The sequence below is a fragment of the Elephas maximus genome, chromosome 4, assembly GCF_024166365.1.
Source record: "Elephas maximus indicus isolate mEleMax1 chromosome 4, mEleMax1 primary haplotype, whole genome shotgun sequence".
Taxonomy (NCBI): domain Eukaryota; kingdom Metazoa; phylum Chordata; class Mammalia; order Proboscidea; family Elephantidae; genus Elephas; species Elephas maximus.
This window is the reverse complement of record NC_064822.1, coordinates 59,819,575-59,831,628: the sequence shown is the minus strand read 5'-3', so window position 1 is coordinate 59,831,628 and position 12,054 is coordinate 59,819,575. Positions and strand designations below refer to the sequence as shown.

Sequence of the window (12,054 nt, the reverse complement as noted above, 5' to 3'; positions counted from 1 at the left end):
CCACTTTCTCCACCTAGCCTAACAGATTATCTTTCCCTACTTTACCTTGTGAAAGAATCCCTCATCCTTTCCTCCTTGCCTACAAAACCTCCATCATTGCATCTCTCTCCTCCAAAGTATTCCTCCCCCCTACCGCTACTCCCACTCACAATCCTCACCTACTCCCATTCACACATGGTGTCTTTCTCAAAACAGCAAATGTAGGGCAAAGAGTAATGAATCTGAAGTGGGGGCATCTGTGTTGCAAACCTGACTTGATCATTAACAGACCAGGTGATTTTCAGAAATTGCTGTACCTCTCAGCCTCAGTGTTCTCACCTATAAAATGGGGATAAAAAAAAAGTGAATACTAACCTTTGCTTATCTCACAGGATTATTTTGAGGATGAAATGCGACAAAAGAGCTTGCAAATAACAGCACCCAAAGTCAGGGAAATATCGGTTATCAGGATTATGTGACACCATGTGAGCTCCCTGAAGGCAGAGACAGGGTCTTTCTCATGGTTGGATCTCTGGTACCTAATTGTTCCTGGTACAGAGTTGGTGCTTAATAAAGGCGTGTTGAATTAAGAACAAGGACTCCTACCACCATCACCAAAGCCCTCCCCCAATACACACACAGGCGCCCTTGGCTCTCTCTCCCACCATAAATGCAGGCTAGCTCACAATACCCCCTCCCCTTTGGAAATACTGCTCTAGTGCTGTTTTATTCCAAAAACAGCCGGTTCCTGGAGAGAAACCAAGTGAGTGTCACGCTGCCTGGATGCTTCTGTTGGGCATGGCTCTCAAGGGAAGTTGCTAATAACTGAGCCCCCAAACTCAGTCCCCGTCAAGGAGCCCCAGCTGGGTCTACCCCCTCCCCCGCAGCCTTTGTACCAGGCATGCGGAGTGGTTTTTTTTTTTGCTCACAGGAGCTCGGTCGCCTCTACTGCTGTCTTCATTGATGCCTTGAGCAGAGCTGGCATGTGCAACTGCTGAAAAGGGGGAGCGCCGAGCCGCGGGGGAAGCAAGTAAAAATATCCTGGCACGAGCCGCTCTGCCTGCCCCCGACGTCTTTAACCCTGGCCCAGGTGGGGAGCGAAGCCGCTGCCGCCGCACACTGCGGAACCTGGGAAGGTCTGCACACAGACCCCATGCAATTGCGGTGGGTTCCCAGACTAGAGACCCATGAAAACCTTTTTTTTTTTTTTTCAGAAATAGAGCGCAGGGTGGGGTGGGAAGACTCTTTCTCTCTTCCAGGGCTCCAGCCACCTGCCTGCAGGAACTGCTACGAGCCTGCTTGCCCAACACTTTATAGAAGTGCAGTCTTGACTCTGAGCTATTTTTAGAAACCTCTTTAGCTTGTGCGCTACAGAGGGCGGAGAGCGAGGGTATCGGTAAGGTTGGCTTTCGCCCGTGCACTTTGCACCTTGCACTAACCATCTTTCTGTCTGCTCTTAGGCGGGGGTGGGGAAGAGGAAGTGGCGAGAGAACTGCACGCACGCCGGCTGTGCCCAAACTCAAGGAGACGGCATTAGGTACTGAATGCCCCACTGCTCTCAAGCCCCAGAGCGTGTTTATTTCGAAATCGACAGTTGCCAGATGCACGCTGCTTCTAGACTGAGTTTTTTTTTTTTTTTTTTAAGCTTTGCTGCCTCCCATGTGGGGTAGGGGTTAGCCGCAGGGTTAAGACCACGAGGAAAGAAAGATGGGAAGGGTCTCTGCACCTTTTTGCATTCTGGCAAGACAGAGGGAGAATCCCCGCGCCACACCCCCATCCCCGCCCCACGCTGCATATGGGTAACCGTATGTAAAATGTACGGCAGCCCCACCAGACACCCGGCTATTAATAGAGCCCGGGAGTTTGCTCTCTGTCTTTTTTCTGCCACCGAGTAAGGGATGATCTTCACACACATGCCCCACTCTGCCCCCACCTCGGCGCACCGTTTCTCCAGGAAGGTAAGGGGGCTGCCCACGCTGATCCCCTTCATGACTACAGGTGCCCAGAGCCTACGGACTAGTCCAGTTGTAATGACAGCGGGGTCAGTGCAAGGCGAAGGCACACGACCCTGATTCTCGGGGCGCAAAGTCCAGCAGGGCTCTGAGGCTGGGGGCCAATTCAAGAGTAGAGAACCGACAGCTATTGGACTGTCAAAGTCCAGGGGCAAGAGCGCAATTTGCGGAGCTACTGCCACCTCCTCAATAGCTGCTGTGGGACCAGTGGTTGCAGACCCATTTCTGCCTGCAGTGGATGGCTCGCAGCCCCCACTCCCTGCGCTGGCTTGGCTGCTGCAGGGAAGGGTGCTGTCCCTGGTGCTGAAGGTGGCAGCGGCCCGTGCGCCCCAGGCGGCTCTAACATCCAAGGATTGCAGACTTCTCCCCGGCCCGGATCTGGGCGGGAAGGATCTGCTGGTGGTGCCCAAGTCCTACCCCCGGCTCGGCTCGGCCCCCGTAACTGGGAGCTCTCCGCCTTGCTGCGGGAACCGAAAGCTCGGGGACTGACTGGAGCTTGAAGGGTAAAACTGAGACAGCGGCAGGAGACGGTCAAGGTACTGCAGGGAGCAGACCTGGCCCCAGGATCACTCACCCCAGCTTTGCACAAAGCCGGGACCCGGGAGCCCTAAGGAGCCCAGAGGAGAGGGCAGAGAGCGCGGCTGCCCAGGATTTGGGACTTGGGGGGAAAGGAGAAGCAAGGAGCGGGTGGCAGGAGAGGGTGATGGGGCGAGAGCGACTCTTGCATTTGCAAGAGGGAGGAGACCTAAGACATGCACTGTCTCCCCCCCAACACACACACACACACACTCACACACACACACTCACACACACATGGCCGGCAGAAGCAAGCGGGATGGAGCTGGTGGAAAGTTTGGCACTAGGTGCTAAGCAGCGGCGGCGGTGGCGGCGGCGGCAGCAACAGCGACGGCGCGCGGTGGTCCCGGGTGGGCGGCCGGGGTCGCGGAGAGCCCCGGCTCTCTCGCCTCCTTACCTCGGTGTTCTCGGCAGCGTTCTCCGCCATTTTCCTCCTTAGGAGCAGGCAGCGGGAGGAGTGTTTCATGCCCATAAGAGCCAGCAAGGGTTTGGTGATACAGAGATAGTAGAGAAAGAGAGAGCTGGTGTAGCTTTAAAAAAGAGAGAGAGAATGGGAAAAAAAATAAAAATAAAATAAAAAAACACCCCAACCCAGCCCCTCTGCTGGAGCGTCAGGCGATACAATCAACCACGGTTGAGTCTTTTCTGCAGTCTCCACTTTGTTTTATTTTCCTCCCTTCTCATCTGTTTCGGATTCCTTCACACACTTTCAAGTTCTTCTCGCGCACCCCGACCCCCTCCCCGCCCCTCTCTCCTCCCGCGCTGCGGGCTAAGCAGGAGCGAGGCGGCCCCCAAGGCTCCGCGGCGGCGGCGGCGGCGGCGGCAGCGGCGGCGGCGGCTTCTCCTCTCTCGGCGGCTCTCAAAGTCCGGCCGGCCCGAGGCAGCCACCAACTCCTCTCAACTTCTGCCGATCGGCTGGGCGAAGCAACACGCTTCCTGCGCGTCTCTCCTAGGGGCTGAGCCGGGTGAGTGGGGGCGGGGTAGGAGGTTCGGCAGAGCAGGCGGTGGCTGGGCGCAGACCGAGGGCCCCAGCGCCCCCAGGACCGCCCCCCTCCCCCAGGCTCCGGGGGTCTCTTGGCCGTCTCCACTCAGCGGCGCTATGGAAAACTTGCGCGGGGGCAAGGACTGCGCGGGCGCTGCAGGGCCACGCGAGAGCCTGGGAGAAAGCAGGAGCCGGGGCCAGGCTCTTCCTGTAGGTCCTTACACCCGAGCGTGCGTCCTCCCACCGAGGGCGAGCTCTAGGCAAGGCCGGGCCACTGTAACCTCGCCCCCACCCCTCCCCACCCCACCCCACCCCACCCCGAACTCTCCCTCTCCTCTGCCAATTCCTGGGTCCTTCCTTGGCAAATTACGGTTTGGGGAGCGAAGGGGTGGGTGTCTGGCTAGGGGAGGGTCATTAACTCCTTCAACTCTGGGGCTAAGTGTAGGATCGGTATCATTCCATTTCTCCCACTCTCCCCTGTCCAAGGCACAGGGAGCTCCAAGCCCCTCTCAGGTTAAGGTAGGAGAAAGGTAAATGGAGGACTCTTGAGTGCCCACCTGCAGTGGTGCTCCCTCCACCCCAGTCTGTCCAGGCAGCCCCCTGCCCACACAGTTTTCTTTTCCCTCCTCACCCTCCCCTATCATCACCAGATTTTGGAGTTCCTTTTATGGGAAGAGAGGAAAGATGTCACGTACCCATTAGGATTCTCTTGATCCTTTTTTAAGGGAGTTTGGGCGGCAGCAGGGGGTGTGAATTTTTATACAATGCATTACTGTCTTCACTTTGAGAGCTACTTTTTCTCTGTCTTACTGGCCATCTGTCAGGCGGGTGGGAGATAGAACAAAGGGGTGGAGGGGAGCAGGACCCCAGCCCGTGGCTGGCTCTTTCAAAAACAGACAGCTGCACTTTCAAGTTTTCTGGCCACAAGGCAAGGACAGGGACCTAAAAGACACTCTCTGAGCATCCTGGCTCTCCTCACTTCATCCCTGTACTTATTTGGAGAGGTCAGTCCCACCTGTCCTATTTGATTTTATCATCATCTTTGACAGCCAGGAAGTGTGAAACTGATTGTCCTTAACTAACCCCAGAGTCCATTGAAGAAAAGGGCCAGAATCATGGCCAGTACTAAAGATGTCACCATTGCCTGGTGCTGGAGGAAAGAGAGGACACTTAGCCATGTGTGGAGGTAGAAAGTGAGTGGTGGAGAGAGGAGAGGCTGGAGGGTGAGGAGAGTGAAAATAGGAGGAGACAAGAGGCTTGAGTGACTGAGTTAATGAAAGTGTGTGTGTGTGTGTGTATGTGTGTGCGTTAAAAAAAAATTGTGCGTTAGGGAGGAGTAAATTTAAATGAAAGAATAACCTTAACTTTTTCCTTCCTCAGATCACAGACCTGGGTTGGGGTGAAGGGGGGGAGGGGGAGGGGTGAGTGAGCAGAGTCTTTGACAATGTCTGGTCTTTCCCCTTCCCCTTCACGTCCTGTCAACGTGCAGAAAGTGGGAGGAGGATAAATGAGGTGAATCTAGAGAATGACTTTCACCCTCTTGAACCCCATTTTCTCTGAAAGTTTTTCTTGGAGACAAAAGATTCTGGGAGACATCTGATCCCCAAACAAGAATCTCAGTTCTTGTACAATCAAAGAAAATCAGAGCAGAAAGGATCCTCACAGTTCTTTAGCCCAAGCCTCTCATTTTCTAGATAAGGAACCTGAGGCCAGGGAGAGGACATGTGTCTGTGGTCCCTAAGCAAGCTAATGAAGCATCTGCGACCAGCTCCCCAGCTCTTCATCTAGTACTGTCCCCCAACCCCACACTCCTTCAGCGTGTGCATCCATTCTGTGACTAACCAGGGAGGAGGGGAGATGAAACAAGCTCCCACCAAAATAGGCTGCTGCCTGTGCGTGATTATGTTGCTATGAGAACCACAGTGGGTGTGTTTCCTCCGATCTCTGTTGAAATCTTTTGCTTGGCTTTGGCTTCTCCCCAAGCACAGACACGGCTCCCTTGGAATGGGGAGTGGAGAGGCTGAGATAGAGAACTGCATTCTCATGACAAGAGTTTTCTGTTCTATCCTGTCCAACCCAGATCCAGTCTGGAGCTGCGAGTGAGAAGCCTAGGCCACCGGAGTGGTTCCATAATGGCTGGAGGATATGAGTGAGCTATCTTTTAAGTGGATACTCCGATCCCCTACTGAGCCATCTCAGAGAAGAAAGAAGCTGCCCTTGCTACGCCTCCACTAATTACAGATTCACAAGCAAAATAACTCAAAAGAGACTAAGGGTTAGGGTGACTTGTTACAAAGCAAGAGATTTACCTGAATACCCACCTTATAGGGTTGTTGTGAAAATTCATGATGCATGAAAAGTGCCTAGCGCATAGTAGGTATTTTATAGTGCTGTTATCTCAACATCCCCGTTCGCTGAAATTCAGTTTTTCTCTACCTCTTTTGCATATATATATATTAGCATAGTCTCATATCAGATTATTTCAGTCACTGCACGAAGGATTTACTGGGTATCTCTTACGTACCTAGCTCATTAGTAAGCACTAGGTTTGACAAGAGGCAACAAAAGATTGACCATTGATGAGCTCTGAAATAGTCACCTTAAGTTACCTTAGATACTTTGAAATGTACGGAACTTTTGTAGAAGTGCTTTTTAAGAGAGTTTGATAGATGTCAAGAAGGCATATGGAATGACAGAGGCTACAAGGAGTTCATCAGGGTGTGAGTTAAATGGGTAGTTTGGTCAATAGTCATACCAGGTAAAAACACCCTGATGACATATTTTTCATATGTCATTTTCCTTAGACTAAATCTTCAACTCAACAAAATACATTGAACAGTACATGTAAAGTGCTTAGAACAAAACCTGGGTCATTGTAAGGGCACAAATGTTGTGTTACTATTTGCTCAGCCCTATGCTAAGCTCAGAAACCCTGGTGGCATAGTGGTTAAGTACTATAGCTGCTGACCAAAAGGTTGGCAGTTCAAATCCACCAGGCGCTCCTTGGAAACTCTATGGGCCAGTTCTACTCTGTCCTATAGGGTTATTATGAGTTGGAATTGACTCAATGGCAATGTGTAATACTAATATGCTAGGCTCTGTGGTAAACTTTATAAGAGTGCTTATTATACGCAGAGACTCTTCTAGATTTACATGTTTTCTCATTTAATCCTTTAAGCAGCTCTTTCAGGTAGGTACTGTTATTATCTTCACAAACCAGGTGAGAAAACAAAAACAGAATTGTACAAGTGGTAGAGTCAGGATTCAGATGTAAGATGTCTGATTCCACAGCATGATCCTCAAGAAGTTAACCAGGTTCAAAGAATAAGGCAGTGCTTCTCAGCCTTGGCCACACGGGGGGAATCATCTGGGGAGCTTTAAAAATACCAATGCTTTGGTTTCACCCCTGGAGAGTGTGATTTAGTGAAACCTGGATACCAGGATTTTTTTTTTTTTTTTTAATCCCTGAGTTATTCCAATGGGCGGTCATGTTTGAGAATAATTGAATAAGGATATCTGGAGGAAAGAAAAACATCTACAGAGAAAGAAGATTCCTAAGTTACAGAAAAAACCAAAACCTGTTGCCATTGAGTTGATGCTGACTCCTAATGACCCTATAGGACAGGGTAGAACTGCCCCTTAGGGTTTCCAAGGAGCAGCTGGTAGATTCAAACTGCCAACTTTTGGTTAGCAGCTGAGCTCTTAACCACTGAGTCACCAGGGCTCCAAGTTACAGAAAGGACCCCCCAAACTACAAGAACCCCCACATTATAGAAAGGTCTGTCCCTAACATGGAGATTCTTGAGAGCCATGGAGTAGAGTGAGATTGTGCTGCTGGCTGAGCTGCCATGCAAAGGTTGGAATGAGACCCTTGGGGAGAGCTTTAATTGGAAATATTATCCAGCTTCATGAGATGCCACAGAGGAAGTGAGTTTCCTGTCCCTGGAAGGGTTCAGTTAGATTATTTGGCATAGATGTTGTAGAGGAGCTGCAAACACTACAAAGTTGAACTAGGCCCCTGAGATTCTACCTGCCCCATGCTGTGACTTCATAATTATGTCTGCTTTCATCTCTTAGTCCTCCAGAAGGTGGAGACCGTGTAGATAGTAGCTCAACTCCAGGGACCAACCAATGCTTCCTTTGCTGCTTCCCAAAACGCAGTGTCCCTGAAATCAAGATGCAGTTTCTGTAACCTACAAACCATACTGCCTGGGAAAGGCAAGGCCCTGGCTTGTTCAAATATGGTTGCTGCAGTCAGAGGAACTTTATAAGACATGACGTGTAGCTTCTCCCCTGCTCTCCCAGGGAAACCTCACACGTGGCCAGGGCTCACATATGGCCAAGGCACGCTGCAGCGAAATCATGGTTCCTCAAGAAACAGGCCACAGCCATTATCCATCACCACCCCGCGCAGCTAGCCTGGCAGTGTTCTTAGTGTTTTCTGGGCCAGATGGGAGCCAAGCCAAGGCCGCAGCAGCCAACTACCTGGTTGAACCTCCAGGTGGCCCCACACCTGGGCAGTTCTGCACAGAAGCCTCTTCAGTCCTGTGTATTCCTAAGAGCCAGTATTCCTTAAACTATGTTCCAAAGAACAACTTGCAAGAGTGCCACCAGCAGCCTGCAAGTAATTTGGTTTTCCTTTTTCTCCCATTAAAACCAGAATGTTATTTCTTTCTTGCTTTGATGGTACCAATTAAATCAATGCATTTTGGTTTTGTGCTGGATATGACACTATTTGATTTATTTAATTAATCTAATAATATTTGGGAGGCATTTTCTTAGTAGTTCTGCATTAATAGCTTAAGCCTTGGTGTTTTATGTTCCAAAAAATTGAATACTATTGTTACCCACATTTAACTCAGTATAAGAAAGACCCAAAAGACATTCAGACCTTTCCACAATGGCCTATGAGTTCCTAAAATATTTTGTCTAAAATGCTGTCACAACAGAAATTCCCACTTAGTAAAGGTTATCCACCCCACTGCTTTCCCCCTGTTCAAATCTTTCTTAATGGCTCATCTTTTGGGGGGAGCCGGGGTGTCTCTCTCGAATCTCCAAAAGCCAGCTAGAAATCAATTCAGTATATGCAATGCAATAATTCAACACATTTTTTTTTCAGTCAACTATTATATAGTGCCTACTATGGGCCAAGCAATGTGCCAAGCGTTCTGCACTAAAAGATAAAAAGACTTATCCCTGCCCCTGGAGACACTTATCTTCCAGGAAGAGTTGGTTCAATGACTAAGTTTAATACAATGTTCTAAGTGCTATAACAGATCTAGGTGCTAGCAGGCATCTTAGGGACTGGACTTTTTTTTATAGAGATGCCAAAGTTCTTGTCTGCCTCTGAAAGCTTCATAGGTGAGATGTTTTGTAGCCTTGGCCCTCTAAATGCACTATGTACTGATGTTACTTGAGTCATAATAAGTACCCTGTGATCTGCCCTAGTGCAGGGATAATCTCTGGTGTTTCAGGGGTAGCCCTGCCTGGAAATGCACAATGAGCAGAGGGGATGAAGCAAAGCTGTGCTCAAATCCATCGGTTTCCTTTCTGGACCATTTAACCAACCTGATCTCTTTCTTCTATTCCCAGAAGGCTTGCTTTTGTTTTTTTTTTTTAAGTTTCATTAGATTAGTTTTTTTTTTTTAATTTAAAACTTCATCCCTCCATGGTAATGTTAACATTTTACTGTGTATTCTCTACATTTCACTCATCCAAATATAGATAACACACCTCGAAGTGTGTGCTGTTGGTTTATGTTGTTTAAAGGTAGAGTCGCAGTACATGCATTACTCAGCAACTTGCTTTCTTCATTAAGCAGTAAATCATAGACCTCTTTCCAGGTCATTACATTACAGGTCATAACAGTATTTTTAATCACTTTATAATGTCTCGCTGCATGGACAGACCACATTTTTTTTTAAACCACCCCCACTGAAGGACAGTCAAGTGGTTACTAGCTCCCTGTCACTCTAAACAATACTACAATAAACATTGATTTACATGTTTCTTTATGAGTAAGAGTTTTTATTTTCTGGATGACAGCTTCCCAACAGTGGTATTATTTTAATAGATATTGCCAAATGCTTATACAAATTTTGATTTCTATGGTTTAGCTTGAACCCTTGGAAGGCATAAATCCAACCTCCTTTCTCCTTTCCTACCCAAGATCAAGTGAAAAGTATCTACTGTGTTCAAAGCCCTGGGTCAGGCACTTGAGGAGGAAGATTCATGAAATCAAAGTCACAACCCATGTTTTGAAGATGTCTCTACGCCAAACGCCTTACAATGCCTCGGAAAGCGTTCATGAGCGATATGGCGTATTTTTCCCTGGAGGTCTGTCTTTACAGGGAGACCAGATAGCTTCCAAATGCTGGATGGCAGGGCATGAATCAGATGTTACCAAGAGGTTCTGTGATCTGAAAAGTAAAATAAAAAAAGGAAACATTGGCATCGATCACTTCTTTCTGAGTTGGGGCTGCCGCCACAAAGGGCACTCAGACCTGAGAGACCACCTTCATTTCCCTTAAAAAAAAAAAAAAAAAAAAAATTTTTTTTTTTTTTTCAGGGAAGGCTGTGCTTGAAGAAGCACCTTGATTCACAGCAACGTGCCAGCACTTCTTATACACACAGCTTGAGGAAAACCCCCACCATCTTGGAAGCTTCACTCTTCAGTCCCCAGGAGAGTCTTATCTTAAAGCAATATTTTCTGCTTTGAGACTTGCCCATAAGATTCAACCCACCCATGACCCTTCAACCCCAGGAAACCTTACCATATAAAGCCTTCCACTTGAGTCAATCAAAGAGTGCTTCAAAGTACAAGGGAGGCACAAAGAGGAAGAAGGTGAGAGGAAGGAGACATTTGGCAGAGCCTAGGAGAAAGTGCTTAGGCTTTGTAGTCTTTTAGACCAGCAAGTTAACCACTCCATGTTTATTAAAATGGTTTAATGATGGTCCCTGCCAGGCAGAAGGGTGCTGAGGATAAACTGAGCTAATGTGGGTGAAGCATCTAGCACAAGTCTTGGGATATTATGTTCTAATAAAAGTGGGTTTCCTTCCCAACATCTCCTCATAGAAGCCCATATCTATCCTCATGAGACAGAGATGTAACATAACGTGAAGAAAAAGTGTCATTGCAAGGGTCAGCAGTCCCAGCTCCATCATTTTAAATAGCTGGGTAGTCTCGGAAAAGTCATGCTACCTCTCTGGGCTCATCACCTCATGTGTACAAGAAGGGGTTTGTATGAGACAAGCCCTACATAGCCTTTCTGCTTTGTCATTTTATATATGCTGTGAATTATGATTCTAACAACACCTAAATCACAGCAAAGGCTGGTCAGAAGCACCTCAAACCGAAAGTCAACTGTGACAGCCAAAACTTATGCTGAAGAGTAAACTGCTCTTTCCCTCCCACTTGTAAGAATGATTGAATGGAAAGTTACGCTCCTGTCAAGTCAGAGATTTGTAAAGGAAGCCTGTATGTAAAGTTGATTACAGTGTTCACTTGTGCATTGGGCTATAGTTAGGGCTTTTCAGAGGTCAAAAGGAGTTCCCGCCTCCCCCCCCCCTTTTTTATGAAGAGTCCTGTCTGACTCTAGCATCCTCAGACTGTAACCTAGCAGCCATTGTAAACAATCGTCACTTGATTTCCCCAACAGGTGCTAGGAGGCAGATCTCCATAGGGGAACCAATGAATTTCCTGATGACATTCACTACAGAACTGTAGTCAGCATAACCCCATCAGCTCTCAATGACCCATGTCAATGCATGAATATACAAATCAGCAGATTATCTAAAAATCACTTCTCTTTGACTCATTTCATGTGTCCATATACATGCAAATAGAATTCTCACCTGTAAAATGATTCTTGGCTTCAAAACGTATTCACATCAATGTGTTGCCCCACAGTACACAGTGATGATGGCCACGGTCAAGGGTCCCGGAAGCAGCCACCTGGGTTGCTGGAGAAGCTGGCTGGAGTCCTCAACTTACCAGGAGCTGTCCCTTATATGGCTGATTCACCTGCGGGGAAACAAACATCAATTATCATCCTAGCACACTTCTCAAGCCAAAGTCTAAATAAAGTGGGGCAGAGCTTGTTCAATTTACTCTATCAGAAAAAGTACATAACGGTTGGGTGACATTTTTAAATCACACAGCAAGACAAGAGTGCTTTCTATTTCTTGGGACTTCAAATGCAGCTGTGGCTCTCAGAGGGAAGGCTTTCCTTCTCCTGGGATGGAAGTACTGCTGGCTGAGCTAAGACCTGTCTCCTGGGTGTATGGTTCTCTCCTGTGACCTCGTAGGTGGTAGAGGGAGCTCAGTGTGCTCAGAATAGTGACCAAACCAAATGGCAAGTACCCACTCAGGGCCAGGCACTGTGCCAAGTGTGTTCCCTGCATTATCTCACTGAATCCTCACGTCAACCCCAGAAGTTAGTTTCATTGTTTTCCCCAATTTATAGGTCAGAAGGGGACAGCTCAGAAAGGTTAAAAAATTTGCCC

General features: G+C 48.1%; 1 protein-coding gene across 1 annotated transcript in view; it reads right to left on the bottom strand.

The window, feature by feature from the left end:
- Window positions 1–3,212, bottom strand: part of PRMT8 (protein arginine methyltransferase 8) — a 112,986-nt gene extending 109,774 nt beyond the window's left edge. Inside the window, exon 1 of the mRNA XM_049884808.1 lies at window positions 2,965–3,212. Coding sequence (XP_049740765.1) covers window positions 2,965–3,039 — 75 coding nt within the window. The 5' untranslated portion in view covers window positions 3,040–3,212. The remainder of the gene's footprint in view (window positions 1–2,964) is intronic.
- Window positions 3,213–12,054: the final 8,842 nt, after the last annotated feature.